Raw genomic sequence first — 27,769 nt, 5'->3', positions numbered from 1 at the left:
GCGGGGTTTGGGAGCAAGTTATTACATTGTTTAGTTTCTAAATAAACTAACTGCCTAGCCCTTTTTCATAATCCAATCACTTTGTGACAGTTAAAGAGAAAGTTGTACGTTAAACTGTTGGAATTGTGGGCTCAGTATATGAAATGATTTGAAGATGCATATTGCATGCTTCAGATAAAGCTTGAAATGAACTTTTAAAGCAAAAAGGACAAAACAGGACATTCTCAAAATATCACAGTTTTATTTAGTTCAAATAAATTTATAAACATTTTGTTCAAATTGTACAAGAGCTGGATAACAGTTCCTTAAAGAGCTTCCAGTATTTTGCTCAGTATCACCTGCTCAATGTTAACTTAAAATATGAATACAGAATAAAACACATTTACTAAAATGGAGAGTGCCGAGACTTGTAGTCTTAACAGTAAAATTAGTGCAGAAACTGTTAGGAATACAAAATACTTGTTATGCTTAAATAGTTTTAAATATCACAGTATTTAAAAGGATGCTAAAGCTTATTTTGCTTTTATAGGAAGTTTTTGGTCCTACCACAGAAAAGTTGTACATTTTCCAAAATATATAGCATTTATAACCACTGAGGGCACTTTAATCCGCTGTATTTTTCGCACTACTGAGGTTTTGTCAGCAGGGTTTTCCTCTGAAAGGGAACACCCAACCTAAGGCATATTCTTAGTAGTTTTACACAAATAGCTTGAAACATGTCTATAGTAGTAGGACCTTCATTAGCTGCCTTTGAAACATAGAAATGATGAATCTTGCACACATCCTCATTACCGTACAGATTACCTCTGCCCAGTCACCAGAGTGACTAAACAATTCATAAAGTGAGAAAGAAAACAGCTGTTTAATTTGTTTCCGCCCCCTGATGTTAGGTTACATGCTGGATAAATGAATTTTCTTAATGTGCTCAGAAAATTCTGTAAATAATAATTACAGTATGAGAAATTTCAGAATGCTATGTCAGAGTAATTCTCTTTTACTAAAACTTTGCAGAAGCATTTACTTGAGCATTTTCTGTAGGCCTATAATTACAAATGAATAAAATACCAGTTGAATGTGTCATGCGTAGCAAATTAAGACCATTACGATGGTTAATAGAAAAAATAGAATACAAAGAAAAATTGCAATTACACACAATTTTGGCAACAGGATCACAAGCTGCCACTGCAATATAGGCTGAGGAGCTCAAAAGTATTGAGAAGTATTTCTCAAGTTCAGTTTACTTCAGAAACCTAGGAGCCCATGTCGCCCCTTTGCCATTTGATGAGATCATGGTCAACATGATCTGTGGTATCCATTCTTTGATAATTGTTATTATAAATGAGAATGTCAGAATATATAACAGTAAGTCGTGGGAAATACATATAGATGTAAGATTTGATTTTTTTAAATTATAATCTTATAATCATTATTATTGGTAATGCCATTCTGTGAAATGACATTTCTGTCACTAATTGTAATATTGATAGCCAATAGTAATTTGTCAAATTCCCCCTCCCCCGAATTTTACTGTATAGAACTTTAGGTATTTCAATGACGGCTGTTGTCATTTAATAATCTTCTATGAATATCGTGCCTGCTACAGTTCAGAAAATTTCTAAAACTTCTATTGCAAAGGTAAGAATTGCACATTTTATTAAAAGATTCCAAAATGTCAATGGCATTAAATGGAATTATCCATCGGTTTTCAGGACATTGACTCATTAAGTGCACGGTTTATAACATTTTTTGATTAAAGCAGTAGGACTTTCTCCTCTACTCATTTGTTCCAGTTACATTTGACTGTGAACAAATATAATATTCTACTATTTCCTCTTAAAGGAGTTAAATTTAGTTTCAATGCTGTGAATTTTTGAGCTTTGCGCAAATAACTTCAAAATATTTCTTTGGTTTATTTACTATTGTGAAGATTTGAAACTCTCAGCTTTAACTGGCATGGGATTCTGAAACAGCTTGAAACACACAGGCAAAATTGATCTGTAACGTTATAATGTGAATTACGGTGTACCAAAGGTGGATGGTTAATTGACAAGTTAAGGCACGTAGAATATTGGAGTATTTTCAAACCATTGGGATCAGGTACTTGGGCAGCACAGAAGCATAACACCCATCGCTTTACAGCACCAGCAATCATCAAAAAAGGTTCAATTCCTGCTGCTGCCTGTAAGGAATTTGTACATTCTCCCTGTGACTAAGTTTCCACCAGGTACTCCAGTTTCCTTCCACATTCCAAGGAATTACAGTTAGGGTTAGTGACATCTGGACAATGTTTTGTTGGTGCCGGAACCATGGCAACACCTGCCCAGCACAATCCTTTGCTGATTTGATGCAAACGATGCATTTCACTGTATGTTTCAATGAACATGCGCAAAATAAAGCTAATCTTCTAATCTTGGCTCAAGACAGACTGCATCCTGTAAACTACACATTTCTAGCCACTGGACGTATAGAATAGCAATTAACAATGTTAAGTTTGTGATGAAAAAAATACGGATTGGACTTGAGCTCTTTAGCCATTGAATGAAAGATTTACATCATTCTTCCGAATTGAATGTTTTTGGGTAGATGGAGCTCGTCAGCCCATCTAAGAGAGGGAAAACTCTGATTTCAAACCTCCGCTGCCTTGCGGCCATACCCACTTATGGGAAAGGCTTCAGGAGTAAACCCCGAGGACAAATCCGGAGCTAGAGTTCCTAAGGCAGTCCAAGGTTGCTTTCAACCTCGCTCTGGCAACTCCTGCGATGTCACTGGTACCAAGCTGTATCAGCCCCTGCCCTTCCCTTGAACATCGGTGACGTGGAGAGGGCAGACTTGCTGCTTGGGCAACTGTTGGTCTTCCATAGAACCTTGCCCAGGCCTACGCCCTGGAGAGACTGAAGCAAGACTTTCCATGGTCTTGCGAGACTAACGGGTGCCATCCATCCAATTGAATGATTCCAACAAAAAGACAAGCCTCAAAAACACATTTTGGGCACATCAAGGATTTCTTTAAAAGTATACAAGGGAGATTATAACAGAAGAGCAATTGAAAATCCTGCTATCATTTAAGAACTGACTGCACCACATAAATTCCTGGGTGTGTGAGTCAAGGAGGCCAAATGATGCCAAAAAAACAATGTCATTGCAGTCACAATGAGATATTTTCTGCAATGGCCACAAGATGGAGGTAGCACACTGTATCCTTTTAAAACATGAGGCAGAAAATTTTGCTCATACCAGCTGCTGGACGAACCCAGTGTGTCAAGCATCATCTGTGATGGAGGTATGTTGGGGTTGGAGGGGGAGGGAAGGATGAGGAATGGTCAATGATTGAGGTTGAGGCACTAAATCAGGACTGATGCAAGATCTCAACCCAAAACCAACTATTCCCTTCCTCCCACAGATGCTGTTTGACCCACGCCGAGTTTCTCCAATAATTTGTTTTGCTCCAGATTCCAGCATCTGCAGTCCATCTCGAGGAGATTTTATTAGTTTGTGCTGGAGTTTCAACAATGGAAGTTTCCAGTGTTGGCCAAAGCAGTACAAAAGCCAGGATACAAAGTAATTACTGCACAAATGCAATCGCTGATGCAATCAAAGGCAATTCTGCACCAGCCTAAAGAATATTGCTTTCAAAGTGGGCACTAGCAATAAAACTGCTCTCCAAATTGAAGTAATTATTGCAAGTTTAGATCACTTTGCATCTTCATGGAAGCTCTGAAGTACTTTTGTTCATGCTTGATAAGCATTAAATATTTAAAGTTCACTAAAACTACTGAGTGCATAATGATACTGCTAGCAAGTGGCTGTTTACAGAAGACTCTTAGTCAAAGCTAGATTATTCACAGGTGGAAAAGAGAGTATATCCCATTTCTGGGGCTACCATTAAACTATACACTCTTATATGTAGCAAATAATGATTTATAATACAATTTAAAATGTTCTAAATCATTGCTTGCTTGTGCTGGTCTGTGGAGAATTTGCATTCAGACATGTAAAGAGATGGTAAAGGAATACTTTGAGATACACAATTGTGTCATCGTGGAATGTGGGAAATGTAACAGTTGTAATGAGGGGATGAGGAAGAAAATCTTGGTCATTTAAAGTGACTTTGCATGGAGGGGGACAATTAAACCTGCACACTGATTAATGGTGGGGAGTATGCCTCCTGCTGCCTCCCTAGGCATAATGTTCCTAAACCATTATACTCAAAGCTGCTCAGTATCAAAGTCCAAATACCACATTCACCCTGGAAACCAACGCAAAACCCTTATGGACCAGTAGAAACTAGGAAATATTCTAAAAATATACTGTTGGCTCTGGAAGTTGACATCAATGGACATCCTGCAAAACACAAAACTACCCACCTCCCACAGTGTAGGCACAGGTCAGTTGTCCTAAAGGTTAATAAAAAAAAAATGTACTGGTTCTTTGTTGTCAGCTAAATGTTCTGCATATAGTATTTAACTGACCATTTTCACCACGGGGATAACTATTCCATGGAAGACATACAAACTTGGCTAGAGAAGATTCTGGAACCCTTGGGATGGAGGTGTACTAAGACCCGGCAGTTGAGGATTATCTTCCCGATTTCCTGACTGTCCTGAAATGGATTGTACCAGTTTGAGCAGTTATGTCACTAAATGGATTTATTTTACCCTTGTACATATACAACTTTTTAAAATAAAAATGAATCTATGATTTGGTTAACTCCCATTTTGGCCACTTACTCATCATCCACAGGCTGCAGCGGGGGACACGGTGAAGGGTTTTCCACCAGCTGTGAACTAGCTGTGCTGGAATCAACATCCTTGCTGTCACCAATCCCCTCGGCAGCCGCAGTGATGGTATCTCTGGAGAGATTCTGCATTCCGTACATGGGGCTTGCCTCTGCCTCATTTGGTTTAACCGGAGCTATACTGTTGCTGACAGAAGCTCGTCGGCTGGACCACAGCTTTCCACCGGAGAGTGAATCAGATATCAAATCACATCTGCCTGAATGAGCGTAAAGCAATCTTCCCTGCCGTTGCCTTTCAATGACCGAACTTGCAGGATCAAAGACGTAGAGCGTGTTGGGATCCCAGACCAATGTGGGCGGTAATAACTGTTGTTCCACAATGTTTCTACAGTAGATAAACTCTGAGCTGTGAATCTGAAAGAGAGAGCAAATGGTTTCTATGTTAATATGAACCATCAATTAGAAACATTTTGTTTGAGACCAATAAATTTTCTCTGCCCCAAGTCAGTTTTATAAATGCTTCTGATTGCACCAGCTCATGTTATTTGGTAATATGCAGTTCACGTTACTGGGAAGCAGAACAAAGGACTACAGAAGTCAAAGAGCAATTGACCTAAAAATTGAACTTGCAGCATTAACAAGGTAGTTACATTTCTAATTAATAGGAGTCATGCATTAATTGATTGAAATCTCAACTTGATTTTCCCCCCAGGGATATTCTTAACTGTACCCTTTATATATACAAGTAGTTGGAATGCTTAAATGTAAAATGACATTGCAAACATTGATGGCATTGGGATCATTAATTCCTTTGCTTCACTGAATTTCAATGCATTGATATTTTGCTGACCACACTGTATCTAAAAGGAGTTTCCTCTTGATTGTGAAAGGGTATTGAAATTTAATGTCAATGTTAACGTGAAGCTATCAACTGCTACATTACCTTTTGTTTTTGAGGGAGTCACTGGTACTGAAAATTAGCAGTAGATTATTTTTAAAATTATTTTTAAGTTTCATTTTCAACGAGATCTCTTTGTTTACCTGTGCGTGTAGTTAGAAATGTACACAGGGGAAAAACTGGCATTCATCAGCCCTTCTGTTGTGAGCAGGGCTGTGTGAAGAGGATGTCAGCTGTAGGTGAGCAGAAAGCCAGAGTCTGCCCTTATCCTTTGTTTGGTTGTGTATAATCTTGTTGTACAAGCAAAGATAAACAAGCCAGATACATCTTCTCCTTATGTATGATGTTAAATTACACTGCCATTACATTCCAGTGTAAATCTAGGATGTAGAAGATGAAAAAGAAAAGGCACTTGAAGACTAAAATTCAGAATTCAAATTGGTCTGAAGGCAGTAAAAGACTTGCTTTATACAGCACAATAATGAAAAAAGACTAATATTTGTAATTTAATGAATAATGAAATAATGCTTTGGGACTTAACACATGTGTAGAAAGGCATTTCTCCTTTGGACCTCCTGCTAAACAATATTTATTGTACATGTGTAGACCAGTAATGTTCAGACTTGCTCCTACCTGTGTTTTCTTTAGCAGATCAGTTGTAACAACGAACCAATCAGGAGTCAATCTTTCTGCTTCCAAGCTGATGATCGCTAAGGCAAGCGTGGAGCCTCTGAACTGCAGTAACTGGTGGCAGGCCATGCAGTGCTGCAGCTGTCTGGTTAAGAGCGCGGCATGGAGAGAAGGCTTCATCTGAGGCCATTGCTCAAGGAGATGGGGCTGGCTGGACATCACCATGGCGTGGAACTGGACGATGGAAACAAAGGTTTAGGTTAGACCCTGGGCACAAACAAACAACAGCCTGAATCATCTATCCCCTGGCAATCTGCAAGGCAATTCTAACCAGGTCGTACTCAAGTTTCCATCAGTGTAGAGGACTTCAACCAAATTGCTTCTATGGTATCAAAAAATATTGAGATGGAAATCTGAGAATTTGAATCCTCCACTAAAATCATAGAGGAACCTCCAGTATCCAGTGTGTGAAGAGGCTGCAATGAATAACTGGCAGTGATGGATTCTGACAGTACCTCTGTACTTTTAGTACTTCACATGACATGTTAATAAATTGGGCGTGGGATTGAAGGCAAGTGCATTCAGAGAAGCTAAAGACACAGTGTTGCTATTTTATTCATGAAGACGAGAAAGCCAACTAAGTATTGAACAAATGACATCCCATACAAGGTTTTGCCTTGCAAAGAGTTGGGAAGATAAAAGATCTTGGCAGAGGATAGGAAAGTGGATAATGGAGGTTCCAACATTCCTGCTTAATCATTGACAATGACCCAATCTCGGTGCCCAAAATGTGTGATGGGTAAAATTGGCTCAAGGGCGCAAAGACACGCTGTTTGATGTTTTCGATGACGATCTATCATCACTGTATTACATTGCCCAGTGCAGAAGAATTTATGCCCTGCCCCCTTCCTAGTGCCTCTTCAGACTTTATAAGTGACAGCATGAACTGCAGCTCCAACCACCATCGACAACTCTTTCACAGTGAACTGTAACCATGCCTATTGCTAGATGTTCTTAGAAACCAGTATTCATGTAGGTAATGCTTCTGCTTCACAGGTACTTGTGGCAATAGCATAAAAATGCAAAATCTGAGTTTAAAATGCTGATGCTCTTGTACCAGTCTAAACGTCTCTCAGTTCAAACATACTAATTCACAATCTGACATCTCGACTGTCGAATGCTTACTATGTTCAAAAAGTCTGCTGGTGTGGCGGTGTAAAGGTCCCACTGCAATTTCTCCAGTATGATCCTTTCCATCCTCACAACCTCATTGGTAGAACAGCCGCTGGCACTCTTCGCTGTGAGGTCCTTTACTAGGAGTGTGACCTATGAAATAATCAATAAATAAGTGCCATTTCTGGACCAAATGTCTTTTTTTTGCAGATTTTCTTAAGTTTAGTGAACTATCTTGAAGATGTGGTGGCTGTAGAAAACTTGCCCTTGATTCAACATTTCTGCTTAACGTGCTAAAGAAATATTAAATGGAAGAGGCAAGCCAGTAAAACATTGTAGCAGCATGTTGTGACTATCACATGGTCTATTTGCCATTTGAATATGAACATGATTTTAGATTATTATACTTGTGTATTCAAATATTTTCTCACTTATTTATACAGTCCTACCTGCAAACCATCAAAAAGTTTTTTTTAGTTAACGCTAACCAATTGATAGCAAGCAATACTCAACAACAGCAGTGTGCCCATGCTCACTTGGGACTCTGCTACTCCAATTATTCCTCATTACAACCTTGCAGAGAAACTCCAAAGAACCGCAAAATTCAAAAGAAATTCCTGCAGTGACCACAGCAGAACATCAAGGCAACATTTGACACCGCTTGACTGAGACATATTGGTACTGGAAAGTCAGGAAAATTACTCCAGAGGTTTTTTCAAAAAGGAAGATTCTTGTGGCTTTTAGAGAAAAATCCATCTTAGTCATAGTTGTTTTAAACTTCCTCTGGGAAGTACCATAGCATCAACTCTCGAACCGGTTTATCAATAACACTGCCTTCGTCGCAGCTCAGAAAATGGAAGGGTAGCTCAAGAGTTTAGTACTGATGCAGTTTGGGTACTAAAACAACACATGCAATATTTTATTTTTATTATTATGTTTTATTTAGAGATACAGCACGGGAACATACCCTAAAGACTCAAAGAGCCTCTGGTGCCCAATTACACCCATGAGACCAATTAACCCACAAACCTGTAAACTCCCGGAGCAGCTGCGGAAATGCACGTGGTCACGGGGAGAATGTACAAACTGCTTGCAGACAGCGGTGGAATTGAACCCAGGCTGCTGCTGCTTTAATAGTATTATGCTAATTCTGTGCCACCATACTGCCCAACCAAATTTGGGCTCAGGTGGTACCGATATGTGGCATTAGCCATCTCCAACAGGACCCAAACACCTCTGCTTGATGTGGGCAAACCTACGCCCAATGTCACTACGAAGTGATTGGGGATCACTATTGACTAGAAACAGGATCAGCCAACTGTCACGGTTACCACAGTATTGTTTCAATGGGTGTAGCTACAACAGGACTCAAAGGACTCCATCCCATCTATGACAAATTTAACTTGACTGGCAGTCCTGCTACAGTGGTCATCTGTTTCCTCAATCATGCTGTACAATGAACTAGTCACAGGAATCACAGTTACACCTTGTCATGGTTTCTCATTGGCAGTTCCCATACCAGCAACATTCACCACAAGAAGAACACCAACAGCTTTAAAAAAAAAACAGAAGAACACCATCTGCTATATGTATGGCACTCTTCTCAGCTTGTGTTTAAATTTTGGCATACATTAATCCACCCTAAATAATTCCATTATTTTTGTACCTACATTTACAACTAAACCTATTGATCAGCAATAATGTGCCAAAACTAAAGGACTATAAATGAGATTTATATCAAATTTAAAGGCAGAGTTAACCTGAGAAGAGAACTAAATCAAAAACAATAATCAACAATGTTTGTAGCATATTGTATCCACACAGAAAATAAACAACATCAAAAGTCGTGGCCAAGTAATCATCATCTGGTAAATTGCAGCAAAGCTGTTTTAAGGTGCAGTTTGTTCCCAAAAATCAGATGCAGCGGCAAATTTTCTTTTTTTCCCACCCCAGACATGGGAATAATATCTGAAGAGTTTTAGTATGATTTCAGTCCTATAATTTCACAGTTTTCAGAGAGGTGCCAATCAGATTTGATGTTCTAAAAATGTGCAATACAAGGAATTTTGTTTGTCTGTAACTTGACAGTAGAACATCTGTAATGTAGAAACAATGTATAAATGCCAATTAATGTTACACTATTGTTACAACTAATTAATATGTTACACACAGCTATTGTAACAATGCCAAAATACATGGCTTCAAAACATCAACAGAAATGGTGTATTATGTGAATTGGTTAGTATTAAATTGCATGATGGAATATTGCACAATTAGGGGATTTTAGAGCACAGAAAGCACCGGTCAGTCCATTAGATTTGTGCCAGCTCATTGCTAACTACAAGAATAAAAAGAATACCAACCTCATCTTCCTCATTGATTTTGGCTGCGATGAACAAGCTGGAAATGGCAATGCAACGAAGATACTTTGGTTGTGCCTGGACAAATTACATATTGAAAGTATGATGTGATTTAACAACAGTGCCAAATTTTTCATTTACTAAAGAATATCATTTAAGGAAACTTAATGAATAGAAATAACTTACACAAAAAAAATTAAATACACTACCATAGAAAAGCTCAGCACTTTGAGCCTGCCATCCTCTAGTCTGCAAAATATAAATATCTACTAGAGTTTTCAGCCTTTAAACCGATTTTTTTTTAAATCCAGGCTTTCACTTTGCTGAACAAGGGCGTCACATTGGATGCTGGAGAAACTCTTTGGAAGGGAATAAACAGTCAACGTTTTGGGTCGTGACTTTTCAGACCTGAAAAATCGGCAGTCATATCCATCATAGATCATAGATCCATCATAGATGCTGCCTGTTCTGTTGAGTTCTTGCGGCACCTTGTTTTGCTCCAGATTCCAGCACCTGCAGTCTTTATACATCTATGTTGCGTTGGCTACTCTGCAATCCCCTGGCACCTAATCACGTCCAAAGGAAACTTGAATCTTAGAACAATCCCTTCTGCTCCCACCACTTTCAATTCCCTCAGCAAACTGAAATGCAAGCTACCTAGGCCTAGCAACCTATCCATTAAGGATAACCAGACTTCTATACCCTCCTGCCAATTAATTTCATCCCAAACAAACCTCAATATCTCAATTTCTACCAATTACTATCACCAACATTATCATCTTAACAAACGTTAAGTATTCTTATGTACTCTCTATCTCCAAGCATATGCAAACATCCTTGGCCTTAATAGGTCCTACCTGTTTACTAATTATGCATCAGAAATCATTATTTACTTTGAAGAGGTTCCCATTTACTTTTAGCACCATTCAACTATAATATTCTCTTTGCCAGACCTAACTGTGCTTCATGTCAATTTTCTTGTTGTGATAGCCTGGGTCTCAATTGAAATTGACTTTAGGAGCAAGGACATTAGTTGCCTGTATACAAGTTGTTGATGGGGCTGCTTTTGTGGTGTTGTGTACAGCTTTGATCACCACTATGGGAAGGACATTGTGAAGCTAAAGAGGATGCAAAAGAGATTTACGAGAATGCTGCCTGGACTAGAGGAACAAAGTTATAGGGAGAGGTTGGCCACACTATAGTTTTATCGCCTGGAGGGACAATGAGGGACAACCTAATTGAAGTTTGTAAAATCATGAACAGTATGGATAAGGTGGACACCCACTGTCGATTTCAAAACTCGAGGGCACATTACGAGAAGCAAAAGGTTTAAAAGTGGTAACCTCGTGACAGAAATCAGTGAGTACCCAGAACGAGCTGCCAGAGGAAGTGGTAAAGGCAGGCCTGAAAGGAGCAGAAATTGTGTGGTGCATCCAAGACAGTTTCTTCAAAAAATATTTGGAGAAACCTACTTAGGAAGGAGTAATTCTGGACTTCCTCTTGGGGAACAAGGTGGACCAAGTACCTGGAGTGATAGTTGAGGAGCACCATTCTCATAAAGTGGCCACTGAGTGTATTTTAAAAAAGAATCACTAAGAATTTCAAGGTTACATAAATGTTATTCTAAATCAGGTAGCAAGAAGCTGTACAGAAAAAAAAACCATTCCCAATTTAATTCAACAAATATAACAACTGCCAAATACCCTTCCAATTTGTTAAGAGATAACTACTAAGCCAAAATACAAATGAATTATCCACAAATACTGTACCATGGTTACTATCCCACCCCCATCAAAACACCTGAATTTAGGAGTGATTGTATTGACAAGCCACTCGGCAATCTAGTTGGAAATTCATTGGGATGTTTTACCATCGAGCAAGTGTAAAATCTTCAGATACCTGTTAACTTGAAGGTGTTAATAAAGGTCAATATAGATGTGCACATTTTACTTCAAGTAAAAAGCCACAAAGGAAATTATGAAGAAGGCAATTTGTCTAACTTAAGTACAACTGGATAAATAACTCTTACCTTTACAGATGCTAAGAGGCGATCAAGAATACTAACAGCAAAAAAGAAGGTCTCAGGGTAATACCCAAACTTGGAGCACAAGTCCCTGAGCCACAGAACGACATGCTCCCGCTGCAGTGGATTTATAGTTGGATCCTGCTTTAAAATAAAAGCATAATAGTCAAATTGAAAACCCAGAAGACGAGCATACAATGAAAAATTGCTAAAAGTATCTTTCAAGAAAGCAATAACTTACTTCTATTTTGATGAATGGTACTGAACACCTCATCTATCAGAGTTACTGATTTTGATTGATGCTGGATTACTGTTTTCTACAAGCCATTGTCAAAAAGTTTTTTTAAAAAAAATATAAAGTTGAGAAAAAACAAGAACCAGCAACATCAAGAGTACTTGGCTGAATATTTGTCTGACTGGAGCCAAGACTGCAATCAGGGAGAAGTCTGCACAGGACCAGTGGTATAGCTAGCAGAATTGCTGCCTCATAACCCTAATGGCCCAGGGTCAATCCTGACCACTGGTGCTCTGGAGTCGAGATTATCTATCTCCCTGTCACCATTTTTCCTCTCAGTGCTCCAGTTTCTTCCAAAGGCGTGTTGTTTAGCGGGGCAACTGGCCTCTCTAAATCACCCCTGGTATACAGGTAAGTGGTAAAATCAGGAGGGAAAAGGGGGGCTGTTGGGAATTTAGGGAGAACAGGCCAATGACAAAATTTGTTGCAGAAACAGGAAGGTTTTGCAAGGAAGTGTTGACTGGATACATAGAATAGCCTCCGGTGCCGTTATAGAATATAACCACAGCCAACTTTCCTTGAGACTGGAGCTGGGAACAAAGTTCACCATCAAGTGAAAAGGGTCAATCATTCCATGCCTGATCTCAGGAAAATGATTTATAAATTAACCTTCAGAAATTCAAAACATAAAATATCAATCAAAAAGCATCTTATGGGGAAAATTGTTCTTATGACAATTACTTTAAAATATTTTAGTTTTCTGCCATAAATAAAAACAAGAATTTAGTTGCTGTCTAAGCTTTAGTTTGTCAGCAGTGGAAACAAGTAATTGGCATTTTATTCAAGGTACAATAGTGATAAAATTAGTGTACACCTCAATGACCTAATGTATAAAATATTTAACGAACTCTTATTCAGGAAACAGGATGTCCCAGAAGCGTTCATGGTCACTTCTCTGGTTTTGCTAAAACATTCAACAAAAATAGCTTGTTCAGTTCCCCATGAGCTGTCAACGAAAAGTTAACTCTTAGTTTCAAAAGATAATTCCATAAAGGAGACCCTTACAATCGTTGTTCTCCTCTCACTCATGTACTGAAGAATGACAATAAACAATCTTGAATCTATTTAGGAATAATTACTGCTACGGTGTTGTCCTATCTGGGATTTCCAATTTTTCTAGCCGTTGTATTTGTTGTAAAAATATTTTGAGTTCTGTACTTCTGTTCTTCCATTAAAACATATGAAGAAAAAACTACAATTTGTTGCTTGAATTATTTTCCCCAGCAGAATGAACACACTGACCCAGATATTGCCAGCATACAACATCTCACAGTTCTACTTTTGGTTAGGCTTAACCCTACACCCTTCAGCTCAAACATACTGTTTAATGGTTTGCTGAAGAAGTTGGTTGATAATATCACAGACCGAGGAGTGGAGCAATTTATTAGTCGTACTGAAGAGGAGAGATTAGAGAAGGTAAATTCAGTGCCAGATTAGATACAACTAAGAAATAAAAGAGTGTGTATGTTTGTAATAAGAGAAAGAAAACTAAGCGAAATTGTCGCTCATAAATCTCCATCAATGTTTGGTAATCGTCAATTTTCAATGCCAGTGCGGCTGATTATTAGTAATTAATAATTTCTTCATGGAACGTACACTTATAATGATAAAATCAACTTGCTATGAGATTAGTTATCACGCTGAACAGTGTAATATATTCCTTTTTGAAGATGTCACTGCGCTGCAGTCCCCAGTGAGGTCATGCCTTAGACTTGGTTGTATTTCTCAGGTTTGTAGGGATGGTCTTGAGGACAGAGAGGCGAGTTAGGGGTCAGGTAAGGCTCTAAGCCTCTGCTCTGCGTTCAAAGACCAGCGATGTGGTCATGGTCCATGGTCGGATGTTGGGCTCAGGCCTGAGCGGTGAGGATGAGCTTCCCACCCCTTCCCCCAGGGTCAGCGAGCTGTTAGTAAGTTCTGGACTCGGAGTTTCTTGCGAGCGGGAGAAACAAGGTCCAATCACTCCCTGGGTATGCAAATCAGTGAGACCGAAGTTTCAGACCTAGTGTTCAGGGCCCCAACATTGGCAAGTCTGGAGTTCAAGCCTAACGTTCAATAGAATCAATGGACCCTGGGGCTGATACTAAAGTTCAACGCCAAAGGACTAATCAGAAGTCCAGAATACAAGGCCAGTGGTCGAAGCATTGAGTTTGTGAATCTCTGCAAGGCTGGTGGAAAAGCTGAAGGCCCAACGTCTGCCAAATCTGAGGCTGCGGGAACCTGTGTTAGGATTGGAAGACTGTCTATGTGCGTGGGTGTGTGGTGGAAGGATGGAATGGGGCTTGTTTCGCTGTAGTTATTTTGTCACTTGTTGCGTTCCGTGTTGTTCTGCTGAGCTTTGCGGGCATATTACGTTGGCACCAGACCACATGGCGACACTTGTGGTGTGCTCCAGCACACCGTTAGGTGGGTTGGTTGTTAAAGTAAACCGAGCATTTCACTGTATGTTTCGGTGTACATGCGATAAATAAATCTGAATCTTGATCTTGAAACTTCAAAATATAAAATGCATTATCGCCTAACTTTGCACTTAACCATCCATCTGCCCCTCAAATGAAGTTGCACAACCAGCTGAGAATTTCATACAATTTGTTATTATAACCAGCTGGACACAGTTTGAAATTTTTAAATATTGATGAAAGTCAAAATTAAAATATAAAGCACTTCTAAGACAAATTCAGCACCAAACTGGAGTGAAAAGAATTGAGACATTAGTGAAAGAGGCACAAGAAGTCTGAGAGAGAACCTACTGGGTGCAGTTTAGCTGAAAGGGCAAAGATGCAAATTACAGAAGCCTATCTTTTAAAAGTGCACCAACATCCAGCCTCTCAACTTACAAAGCAACATAAGATTTTTGAGAAAATGTATGTACATGGAATACTTTAACATGAAACGTACAACATTAAGGCCTTTCTGCCCACGATATTCTGCTGAACCTTTTAACCTATTCCAAGATCAACCTAACCCAACCCTCCTGTAAAGCCCTCTGTTTTTTCTTTCATCCATGTGCCTATCCAAGAGTCTCTTAAATACCCCTAATGTATCTGCCTCTGCCCCTCGGGACATCACAAACCATTTGACAGGCAATTAAATGACTTGTGTGTTCACTGTTGTAACTTGAGATTACGGCAGGGGTATTGGGAACAGCATGTTCCAATAAAGCACTGAGTACAATGAACATTTAATGATGTGACTGTGAGATCAACAGAAAACTTCCACGTTGCCTTTCACTTCAAAGTGTAGTGGATTCCAGTTAACTGGGACGTACTGGGACCAGTATATTTTGGCCCAATTAAGCAGCTGCCAAAGTTTCATGGAAATAGTCAAAAAAGGTATAAAGAATTACTACTGCTTAATGGAGTAACAAATTAGAACATTATCAATACTACTGCAGTGTGATAAAACTATGTATTAGCTCCTTATAGTTTCCAACAGAGGAACTTATCTAGTGTACGCTGCCACATTCTTTTGATTGACTGTATATGAACAATACCAGTGAACCACCTCGTGTAGATAATGGACTGCCTTCACACAATGCTATCAATGACTATCCCCCAAATCTTCATTTTCAATGTAACATTCAAGATAATTGTCAATACCTTTGAATGCTTCGTAGTTCCTAACTTGAAGTCGTAAAATCATTTCAATTTTACTTCTGGCCGTTTCTGGCATCCCCAAGCTTGAGCTGTCTTACTGTTATTTCTCACCAACCATCAGTGACAGAAATCACTGATTTTTAAACACAAACACACGCAGCTGACGTTGTCTAAAAGCGGTTTGCCCTAAGCTCAGAGTGGTGTCACAAGTGCACACTTCAGACACCAGATAGAAACCGTTCAGCAACTGTCTCCTGCCCCAGTTGAGCAGCATAGTGTCCCAAATAAACAAAGGGAATCTTGCTATTCTATCGATTTGTTTTTGTCCATTAAGGGTTGGTCCTAAATAAGCAGCTGCCCTAATTAACCGGAATCCACCGGAATGTCAGGAAATGCACCTGTGAATTACCTCTGGGCCTTATAGATAAGATTTAATCAATGTTAGATTGATTGAGAAATATAAATAATTAAATAGTATTCATTAAATTAAAATCTTCCGTGCCATTCCTTTGGTTAACCCAAACATCCCTTCCATTTCAAACCATGAAAGGTTCTTCAAATAAGAGGTAGTTTGTTTCTCTGCCACCAGTCTGGTCAGATCTATCATCCGGCTTCTAGCACAAAGGGTTTGATTCTCAGTCCACTTTCAGACATCAGTGTAGGACACTGGAAATAATCAGCATCCCGTTGAGAATTTTTCCAGTGTCAAAGTAAGCCAAAATTAAAATGGGAAAAATAACCAGACGATAGAGTTTTGAATAAAGTAAACATATGCCACAAGAGAAAAAAATTGTAAAAGAATTAAGTTGTATATTTTATTAGAGCTGGGCTTCCAAAAATAAAGAACAGATCTTAAGTCTGACACAGAAATACAATAAAGTGCATGCTACACACACGAAGTGCGGGAGGACCTCAGCAGGCTAGGAAGCTGCCAGGCCTGCTGAGTTCCTCCAGCATTTTGTGCGCGTTGCTGGGATTTCCAGCAGATTTTCTCATTCGTGATTTTTAAAAAAAGCGTGCTACCTGGTAACTGCAAGTCCTGAAAAGAGGCACTTTCCATAACTTGGCTTCCTTAGAGAGTGCAACGTCAAGGAGGAAAGCAAGCCGCTGGTCATCCAAGAGCCCAAGACATTTCATGGCACCAACAGGGCAGGCCAGCTTGCCAGGCACAAGTACCTAAGAACAGAGAGACTTTGAAGCAGTCTATGCAAGCTTGACAAAAGACCACTGTAAGAAAGAACTGTTAGCTTCTATAGGCCTAAAACCCCTAATGGGTTATGAATACATACTCTAGATAGGCAGCTAAACATTTTAAGAATCTTACATATCCAGAAAAAAATGGCAGTGACAGAGAATGTATTATTATTCAGTGGATCAATTTTATGTCTTATTTGACAGTTCAGTAACAGTATTTGTTTTATCAGCTATGTATATACTTTCCTAAACGTCAAACAAAACACTACTGCCCACATTCAGTTCACTTTGTCCCCCAAAATTAGAATCTTGAATAGTTAAATTCTGAATAACAGATTGTTAAGGTCACTAGTTCCATAGCAGAAATGAAGGCCACCCATCTGCAACATATCTAATGCATCAACATGATTACTCAGTTTGTCAGCAAATTCAGTATCTTTACTGACATATTCAGTTATCACAAATCATTTAAACGCATAGGCAAAGGACTCCAGTACTGCAAAATAAAGTTATCAAGATCAATTGTGTTATCCCTCTGGTTACAATCATTACTTCACCCCCTTTTCGCATTCTCAGCTCCATGGCCATAGAGAATTCTACACAAAACATGAAATTAACAAGTTGGTTTAAAGAACAGATTCAAGAAAGTATTCAATATCTTCTTAATATAAATACAAGATGGGAGTCAAATCCTTTCATTTGCTAAATACGGAAAGAAAACTATCTTAACCACTCTGTAGATTCACAAGACTAATCGGGGGAATGATAAGTTTGCCCCGTGCAGAGAGGTTGCTGCACTTACTAAATCAGGAATTCACAGAAATTTCTGAGAAGGTTTTTACATTGTAGATCCAAAGAGGCTGCTTTTCCTTTCTTGAGTTGTAAGCCAAGCAGTCTTGTGACAAAGGGTTAGTCACTCACAACTGAGACGAGCAAAAGTTTGTACATTCAATTATGATTGTAGCTCAGTCGCTGAGTGAATTCAAGACAGATGTTGTGTTTTCAACCACTTTCCCCAAATCCCCGAGTCCTTTAATATAGTCTGGGGACAGGATCAGCCAACATTTTACTGAATGACAAAGCAGGAGAATGGATTCACTGCCACTCCCCTTTCTGACGTGTCTCCAGATCACATTAGGTATTTGCACAATGGTATTTCTCTCTTTAAATAGTTGAGATGCAGCTGCTCCGATGGCAGGCTACGGAGACGAATGCCGCGGCAAGCGTGACCCAAAGCTTCCAGTTAGGTTATTTTCATTCTTAGCTTCACTCCCCCCCTAATCTACCACTCCCCTCCCCCACCACACTATGTCTCTCACCTCAAACACTTCAATAAATTTCCAAGGTCACCTCACTTTTCAATTCCGTTTACAACAATCTCATAATATGACTTTTGCTCTGAGTTTTTTGGACCAGTGGTTATAGGTAATTACTCCACCATTTAATGCTTTCTTCACGGAGTGTTTGTTCCTTTACCTGTCCCATTGCTATCCCATTTTATCCTGCATTGTTACCCCTTTCGGTTATCCCACCCTCTTCTTCATATTACAAGCCTTTCATTCTTCTTCCATCCTGCTCTCCCCATTTCTTTGCAATCTCTTCCTGCCCAGCAGCTGTCTCCAACCTCCAGTCCCTTCCCCTACATTGCTCTCTGCCTCTATCATTTTATTGCTCCTTCTTTGTCCCCCTCCATCTTATCCTTCTTGCGATCACTCGAGTCGAGTATGATGCAAATTTGTGGATTCCCTTAATGGAGCGCACCTGTGCGTGACCTTGTTTAACGTGCATGGGTAACCACCACACAGTCCTTGACAGATCAGGGTCAGGGTCCAGAGGCATGGAATGCAAGACAACTGAGCCTCTTCACTGCTGCAGCCTTCCTCCATCTTCACTACCTTTGTGATGTGTCATCACCTCTGCTAGCTCCAACACTGTGGTCTTAGCTGGATCGCTCTTACCCTATGGGTGACCTATCCAGGAGTAAGCATCAGATGCCTAAACTGTCTCAGGATCTCAGGAACTCACAAGCCTCTCCACCACGACAAGGTGATGATCCTCGGTGAAGCTGCCTCCATCTTTCATTCACTTACTACCATCTCCCAACCCCACAACCACCCCCCCAAGTTGGTGTGACCCACCTAACATCTTTCATCCCTCCTCAGTCCTCCAGTCACCTCAACTCCAATCCCACCACTCCCCTTTTACTCTTTATTCTGGCCACCTCCCCTTTCACTCTCAGTTCCAAGGCAGGGCTTCAACCGAAAACACTGACAATTCCTTTCCTCCTGATGCTGCTCAACCCCCTGAGAGTCTCCAACAATTGTTTGCTGCCAGACAATCTCTGTATTTGCTTCTGTACACTCTAATGAAAAATGGTCACCTTCACAAATGAGACCAGTTTCTCTCTACAATGCCTGAGTTGCTGAGTATGTCCGGCTCTTCCTGTTTTACTTCAGGATCTTCAGCGTGTGCAGTACATTGACTCTGTCACAAATAGAGAGCTGGATGGCAGTGAACAACAGGTTACTAAAATGTACAGATAAAAGTCATTCTTGTTAAAGTCCTCATCATGGGATTGGAGGTGGAGTGGGTCAGTACCTCTAAATTCCTGGGCATTAACATCTCAAAGTATCTTTCCTGGGATTGGCACGCCAGTGTCATCTCAAAGAAGGCATAGCTGCGCTTCTATTTTTGTAGAAGTTTGCGCAGGTTCAGCATGTCATCCAAAACTTTTGACAAACTTGTATAGATGCACTGTGGAGTACATCTTGCCTGGTTTGGAAACAATAATATCGAAGAATAGAGAAGCCTACAAAATTGGTGGATACAACCCAGTTCACCTCAGGAAAAGCCTTCCCCACCAATGAGCACATCAACAAAAGCACTGCCACAAAAAAGCAGGATTCATCATCACAGGCCTCTTCCATCCATGGAACCTTCTCGCTGCTCTCATCGGGAAGGAGGTATGGCAGCTTAGATTCCAAACCACCAGGTTCATGAACAGTTACTGATCTTCAACCATCAGGCTCCTGAAGCAACCTGGACAACTTTTCTACCCATAACACTGAACTGATCACTGAAAACAACCCATGGACTCACATTCAAAGACTCAGCGAGTCATGTTCTTAGTATTATTTATCATACTTAATTTATTTTTGCATTTGCACAGTTTGCCTTCTTCTGCACACCGGTTACTTCTCAGTCTTTGTGTGTACAGTTTCATTGATTCTATTGTATTTCTTTGTTCTACTGTGAATGCCTGCAAGAAAATGAACCTATATGTATTTCGACAAAAAAATACTTGGAACTTTGAAGGGGTGTGTTCTACATTTCAAAATATCTTTCTTCATGAATATATACGGCATAATCAAAATGTTTCAACAGCCTGGCAGTTATTGGTAATGGCCTACTATGCACTTCCACTAATAGGTCTGAACTGTCTGTTGCAAAGAAAACTAACAAGAAATAGCTACAGCTTTTGTGAATTTCTTCACAACCCCACATTCTCCACAAAATTCAGCTGATAAATCTTTACTTTGCAACTTCTGCGACACCTGAAAAATATTGCATCATCAGCCAATGTGGTTGGGAAATTTCCACATAGCCATTTCATTATTTTACTTTTAATTTACATAAAATAATAATTAGTTATGGTTTAAGTAAAAGAAATCACTAAGAAAATATTTTAATTTGACTAAAGAACGGGACCATAATGGGCTAAATAGGCCTAGCTTAAGTAAGGATCTCGGTTGGCATGAACCAGTTGGGTCAAAATGCTTGTTGCAATTCTGTATGACTCTAGGATTCTATGTTGCCCTAATACAAGTTCTCACATGGTCAGAATTCACATATTTTTGCATATCCATGCTTCCTTGCTTAATGTTTACAACTTTTCACCAATGTTCAGTAATTTTTCTGTGGACATTTTTGATAACATCAAAACCACAGTCACTTTGTGATACATCAGATCCTCAGTGCAACTTATGAACAGACTATGAACTCATAAGATATTTGAGAGTAAGTTCAAAGCCTATTCTTTTCTTTGCATGATCATTGCCATTTTCACAAGAAAGTGTTTTGGGACCACACAGAAAGATCACCAAAAGAAAACCCTAATATTCCATACAGTCTGTGTAGACTTGCACTTCATTTCCTGACCCATTCAGTTGTTCTGAAAACGTGTCAACACTTTCTCTGTCTTGCTGCTCTGAATCTTGCATGTTCACCCCTCATTCTTCTAAAAAGCCAAAGAATACACATCCATGAATCCATAAGACATAGAAGCAGAATTAGGCCATTTGGCTCATCAATCTATCATGGCTAATTTATCATCGTCTCAATCCCAACCCCTGCCTTCTCCCCATAATCTCTGACCCCCTAATAATCATGAACCTATCAAACTCCTCTTTAAATATATACAATGACTTGGCCTCCACAGCTGTTTGTGGCAATGAATTCTATAGATTCACCACCCTCTTGCTAAATAAATTTCTCCTCATCTCTATTCTAAAGGGACAACCTTGTATTCTGAGGCTGTGCCCTCTAGTCCCAACTCACCAACTATTGGAAACATCCTCTCCAAGTTCAATCTGTCTGGGCCTTTCAATATTCAATAGCCTTCATTCTTCTGAACTTCAGCAAGTCAAGGCCCAGAACCATCAAATATTCCTCATGCACTGACCCTTTTATTCCTGAGGTCATTCTCACGAACTTCCTCTGGATCCTCTCCAATGCCAACACATCTTAGATAAGAGGCCCAGAACCGTTCACAATACCTCAAACGAAGTCAGACCAATGCTTTATAAAGCATCACCATTGCATCTAACTGTTTAGACTCTATTGATTGGTCAGCAGTCTCATCTCAGGCAGTACCCTAGTAAACCTCTCTTGGACTGGTAACCTTAAACTGTTAACAACATCCCAAATGAAGCCAAGATATGAAAACTCGTATGGCTAACTTTCCAGGACACTCACCCCTGGCTAAATTCCCCTGTAAATCTGGCTCATCGACTTCTGTCAATATTATCACAGGTTACATTTAGATACAACTATGAACTTCCCAAACTTTTCCAAAAACCAGGCATAGTGCAAAACCGCACCCAAGTATTTTTTTTTAAAAAATGAGAATTATAATAAGATCATGAAATATGGGTTATTCTCTGATTTTTTGATAAAGCCATAGTGTTTAATTTACCACCAATTCCCTTAAACTTTCTAAACTACTCTTGAATATTCTCTGAGTGGAAGAAAATTAAATAACCAATGGAAAGAATAAAGATGAGATAAATGGGAATCAGTGGTCCTGTCTCTAGATGTAAAATGTTACAGTTACAAAAGTGCACTCATCAGCTGTCTTTTAAAGATCTGTTAAGTGCTTACTCAACTAAAGGTGCTTCTGCATTTCTTTTTAAATCCCCATTAGATGAGGGAGGAGAAGGAGGCAGCTGCTCACAGGGATAGCTAGCTTAATTAAGATTCACAACTCTTGCCCATCTTCACTATTGACATACAGATAGCAGCACAGCAGATGTAGCTATTAGGAATGATATGGTTACATATCAGAGCTCTCTGATTAAGAACTGCCTCCACAGGCTGTGGTTCACTCTACTGACAATTTGAAAGCAGGCTACCTCACATATTCAAGGCAGTGGACAGGCTCCTCGCCACAAACCATCCTGTGTATTAGCACAAGTGGAGAGCATGTCTTTAACAGCACTCAACTAAACTCCTAAAAACTATGAGGGGCAGGACAAGAACAGACTTCAGAGACGCAAACACAACCACCAGATATCCAAACCTTTTCCAGTGAGAAGCGAGACCGAATTCTTTGTTTGCCTCATTCTAACCCTTCAAGTTATGACTGCCACGGTCTTTTATCCACCATCAACTGAGTTTCGCCTTTCTGCTCTTTCTCTGTTGACCTCCAATTCCATCTGTAACCCCTCCATCATGAACATGAATGCCTAGTTTTTGTTTTAAAGCTATTATTCAATTCTAGCGCCTCATCCTTCATTTTGTGTCTACAGGTCAATTTCACGGCCCTCATCAATCCTCTTCATCTGCAGATACAATTCCAACTGGTTCGATGATATCTGTGGACATGCATACTAAAAATACATTCAGGGATGATCCAAAGTAAAGCCCATCTAAAATCTGTTTGTGCAAACATTAGTAACAAATCTAAAACAACTTCTTCAGCTCTCTGAAGAGAGCATTACTTTGTCATCATACAATGATGTTCTCGGAGGTACAATTATGGGTGGTAAATAGGGTGAATTGTATAGAAACCCAGCTCAGGCTCACTTACCCCCATTCACATGCAAAAAAATGGATGGCATTACTGATAGATGATCTTTAAGAAGTTTATAGAGGTGTATCAAATTACAATGGGTGAAAGGCACATGTTCTTCTACCCAGGAAGGGGGAACTAAAAACTAGAGGGAACAGGTTGAAGGTGGGAGGTGAAAGATTTAAAAGGCATGTGAGGGGCAACTTGTTCACACAGAGGGTAGTGCATGTATGGAATGAGCTGCTGGAGAAATTTGTTGGGGCAAGCACAATAGAAATATTTAAAAGGCATTTAGATAAGTACACGGAAAGGAGGTATTAAGGGAGACAAAGATCTAAAGCAGGCAAGTGGCATTACCTTGATGGGCACCATGGTGAACATGGACATGCTGGACTGAAGAGCCCACTTCCTGCTGTAATACCTTGACTCAATAACTACGGTTCAATTTAATATTGTGCTACAGTCCTGTTCGCACCAAAGTTGATGAAACGGGCAAAGGCAAGCTAATACATCTATACAGATCGATCTGTTCAGGTAGCCTCAGCTCAAGTTCACTCACAGGGTAAATTTTTCAAAATGTACCCATCACCTAGTGAGAAGAGTCAGCATGAGAGACACAAGAAAGTAGGAGGAGACAGTCTGCCCCTCTCGCCTGCCTCACCATCATGTCCATGGCTGAAATGCTCCAGGCCTGAACTCCTCCTCTGGCTAGATCCCCAGAGCCCCCAATTCCTCGATCTTTCAAAAATTTATCTTCCTCCATTTTAACAGTTCTAATGATCGAGCCTCCAACCACCTTCAAAGGTAAAGAATTCCAGAGGTGGACCACCCACTGAGGGGAAAAAATCTAAACGTCCCTTTTAAATGTCTGGCCCCATATACACCCTCTAACTATGTTCACGATTCTTCTAGTGAAAACATCTCAACTTCTACCCTGGCACGTCTCAATAATGTCACCCCACATTCTTCTGTAGTCTGACCTGCTCAGCCCCTCTCGAAGGGACAACCGTGTCATCCCAGGAGGTTGCCCGGTGAATCTCTTCTGGATTCGATCAGCTAAGAAATGAAAACTCCTGCGGACGGCTGTCCAAGCCTCTCACTCCATATTATATTCTCCAGTAACTCTGGTTCCTCTACTTCCGTCAACATTATCGGAAGTTACATAAAGTACTACTGTAAATTTTCCCAACTTTTACAATTTTTTTAAAAAAAATAGGGATGTGTGTATTCGCTCTCCAGATCACAGAGCGTTTCTTCGGAAGTGTTTTTTTTTTTAGCTACAAAGCGCTATTGGGAGAACTGAAATAAACTACGAAAATGAGCGTTTTAAAAGAGTGACGCAAACTACGCTCTCCCTATCGCTGTGACCTTACAATGTCTTGGTCGCAATCGAGAATAAGGAAACGAACTGCAAACAGTGTAACACACAGAGGAACGCGACCTCAGTGTTTACAGAGTACACAAAAGACCAACTGATTGGAAAAAGTGGAACATTTTGTGTGAGAGCGAGGAAGATTTCCTCAAGTAAATTACGTACGTAGATTTACTTGTATGGCGACGGGGACTGCGACTAAGAAAAAAATAAACAACCGTCCTAAAGTTCCCCCAAAGATACTGAACCCACAGTCTGTGACCAGCTCAGTTTAGGCAAATATGCTCGAGATACCCCGACCCTACTTCTAACCCCTGGCAGTATTAAAAAACTATTTAAACATCTTTACAACCAATAAAATATATATAGATAACAACAATATCCTGGTATACTAGCAAGGATCAAGTATATTGCAGTTGTTTTACTAGCTGCTTCGTTAATGAAATGGGAGATTTAAATCGTGTAATAAACAAAATCTATATAGTCCTGAACACATTCAGAGACACGAATATAGAAGGGGCGCTCAGGACCCCTTGACCAGTCCTGACTTCCCTTTCTGTGAGGGGTGGAGTTATGTTCGGGCGATAGGAAACTTCACTTACTGACCCGTTTCCCAAGACGATGCGGTGTCTGTCACTGTCCTGCTCAAATCCATCAGTTCGGCATCTTGGTTCTTCTGTTCAGATTTTTCCAAAATAAAGGGAAATCGGACCCGTCCCCGCGGCGATAAACTCCAACTGTGGGTTAGAAAGTGGGAATAATATTTCCCCAAAAAAGGCTAGCATCGTCCGGGCGCGTTTAGAAGTAACAGGCAAAGAGAAAGAATAACATGCACAAAAGACTAAAAGCGCTCAGAGTTCAATGCAATCGAAACACCGCCCTTTGTTAAGGCGGAATTGGGAGTTGGAGCCTGTTTAAACCCCTCGGCTCCTCCTCGTTTCTTCACGTAAGCAGTTACGTGCGGACTTTCACATCGGGAACTCTAAGTTCAGCCAGTGATCCATTTTGTTAGTTTCGGAAAGTGGGCAATATTTCGTGTTAAGGACATCTAGTTGTATTTTAATTCCTCTCCTTGGATAACTATTAATCAATGGAAAATATTTAATTCCAGTTGTGCGAAAATCAATAGCCATATCCAGAATGCGATGCGGTTACTTCGAACAAGCAAAATGTCGCTTACGTTGTTTTGAAGTCTCACTTAGTGAAACTTGATTATTAAGCATGAGATCGGGATCAGATTTTTTTCCCCTCAAACTTACAATATGTCAATGTTAAAATAAAACTGTCTTCGTTTAAATTAGTTTTCAGGTCATTAATAATGATTTTATAATCGTTTCGCTGTGCTGATTTCAACTATATTTTTAAATATGAATCTTAATTTATTTTAACTGAGTTGCAATCTACCTTCCTTATTTAACTAAACATAGCCCAGCTATTAGGATTTGTTACTTCTCTCATTGTAGCTACTTCGATGTTGTTCCTACAATTACAGTGACTTTTAAAAGTTTTCAGCCCCCAACCCTTTGTGCACATTAGACTCTAAGATACAGAAGCAGAGTTAGGCAATTTGCCCCATCAAGACTGCTCTGCCATTTCATCATGGCTGATCCATTTTCCCTCTCAGCCCCAGCCTCCAGCCTTCTCCCCGTATCCCTTCATGACCTGAACAATCAACCTCTTGCCTTAAATACATGTACATACAGACTTGGCCACCATATCTCCCTGTGGCAAAGAATTTCACAGATTCACACACTCACTGGCTAAAGAAATTCCTCCTCATCTCCATTCTAAAAGCCTGCCCCACTGTGTCCTCTGGCCCTAGACTCTCCCACCATAGAAACATCCTCTCCACTTTCACTCCATCAAGGCCTTCTACCATTCCCAAAATCAGCATTTTGTGTACGTTGCTTCAATTTCCCAGCATCTGCAGATTTCCTCCTGTTTGCGCTTCTACCATTCCAGAGGTTTCAATTAGGTCACCCTTCATTCTTCTGAGTTCTAATGAATACAGGCCCAGAGCCATCATACACTCTTCACATGAAAAGCCGTTCAAACCCGGCATCATTTTCATGAACTTCCTTTGAACCCTCTCCAGTTTCAGCACATCCTTTCTACGAAAAAGGGCCCAGATTTGTCAGGAAAGATTTTCTCTTGCAGAAATCATGCTAACTATAGAGCTACTTTATCATGTGCCTCCAAGTACCCTGAGACTTTATCCTTAATGATCAACTCCCAACATCTTCCCAACCACTGAGGTCAGACTAACTGGTCTATAGTTCCCCTTTTTTCCCCTTTCTTTTCCCCTTTCTCCTTTCTTGAAGAGTGAAGTGACATTTGCAATTTTCCACTTTTCTGGAACCATTCCAGAACCTTGACTGATCATTACTAATGCCGCCACAATCTCTTCAGCCACCTTGTTCAGAACCCTAGAGTGTACACCATCTGGTCCAGGTGACTTGTCTACCTTTGGACCTTTCAGTTTCCCAAGAACCTTCTCTCTAGTAATGGTAACTTCCCACACCTCTTGACCCCGACAGTTGGCACTTCCACCAAACTGCGAGTGTCCACAGCGAAGACTGATGTAAAATATTTATTCAGTTCATCCGCCTTTTCCTTGTCTAGACTAACTGATTTTGATCAATTTAACTGAGAATTTTTATTTGTGAATCACATGCTCCTTTTTTTTACAGTCAAGTCCAAAAAATGAAACTGGGAAGATTGCACAGGACAAGAAACTGAATATTCAAAAGCTGCAAGGTCAGCAGTTTGAAAGTATTCATCCCCCCTTGCTCAGACTAAGAGAGGTCCACCATTTCTCCAGGCTCAGGGGTTCAGCTCAGGGCTAACAACCCTGACTGGTAAAACAAAACCGTTACACAAACAGCAATGAAGAATCCTTCTACACTGCCTTGTAAAAGTATTCAGCCCCTAAGCCTTTGTTCACGTAATTGAGTATTTCAACTTGGGATTGTGATCAATTTAACCGAGAATTTTTATTTGCGAATCACATGCTCCTTTTTATCACTGTAGAAACGGGGGGGGGGGGGGGGGGAAACCAGGGAAAATTGTGAAGCATGAAAAACTAAAAATTCAAAAGCTGAAATGTCAGTAGTTCAAAAGTATTCATCCCCCCTTGCTCAGTACTTAGTCGAATGACCTCCTGCAGCTATTTCAGCCAGTAATCTTTTTGGATAAATCTCTTTTTAG

General features: G+C 40.0%; 1 protein-coding gene across 3 annotated transcripts; it reads right to left on the bottom strand.

Moving 5' to 3' along the window:
* Positions 1–221: 221 nt before the first annotated feature.
* LOC140739179 (cyclin-I-like) lies at positions 222–25,467 on the bottom strand. Of its 3 annotated transcripts, none has more exons than XM_073067217.1 (7): positions 25,169–25,467; positions 16,731–16,883; positions 11,826–11,963; positions 9,800–9,874; positions 7,449–7,589; positions 6,267–6,497; positions 222–5,149 (listed from the first exon to the last, which is right to left on the bottom strand). In XM_073067217.1, the coding sequence occupies exons 2-7, from the start codon at positions 16,842–16,844 to the stop codon at positions 4,724–4,726; spliced, it is 1,125 nt and encodes a 374-aa protein (XP_072923318.1). In that variant the 5' UTR covers positions 16,845–16,883; positions 25,169–25,467; the 3' UTR covers positions 222–4,723. The 3 variants fall into 3 exon arrangements, with proteins under 3 accessions (XP_072923318.1, XP_072923320.1, XP_072923319.1); XM_073067219.1 differs by having other exon boundaries at positions 11,826–11,960; XM_073067218.1 differs by lacking the exon at positions 25,169–25,467 and adding an exon at positions 24,171–24,296.
* Between the last annotated feature and the right edge of the window lie 2,302 nt (positions 25,468–27,769).

The sequence above is a fragment of the Hemitrygon akajei genome, chromosome 15, assembly GCF_048418815.1.
Source record: "Hemitrygon akajei chromosome 15, sHemAka1.3, whole genome shotgun sequence".
NCBI classification, from domain to species: Eukaryota; Metazoa; Chordata; class Chondrichthyes; order Myliobatiformes; family Dasyatidae; genus Hemitrygon; species Hemitrygon akajei.
The sequence above is the reverse complement of the archived record's forward strand: the minus strand, read 5'-3'. Positions and strand labels throughout refer to the sequence as shown.

Coding starts and splice junctions, on each gene's coding strand:
- LOC140739179 (XM_073067217.1), bottom strand. CDS start 16,844: ATGAAATGTCTTGGGCTCTTGGATGACCAGCGGCTTGCTTTCCTCCTT. Junction 7,590..9,799: donor AAATCAATGAGGAAGATGAG/GTTGGTATTCTT, acceptor ATTATTTCATAG/GTCACACTCCTAGTAAAGGA. Junction 6,498..7,448: donor CAGCAGACTTTTTGAACATA/GTAAGCATTCGA, acceptor TCCATCGTCCAG/TTCCACGCCATGGTGATGTC.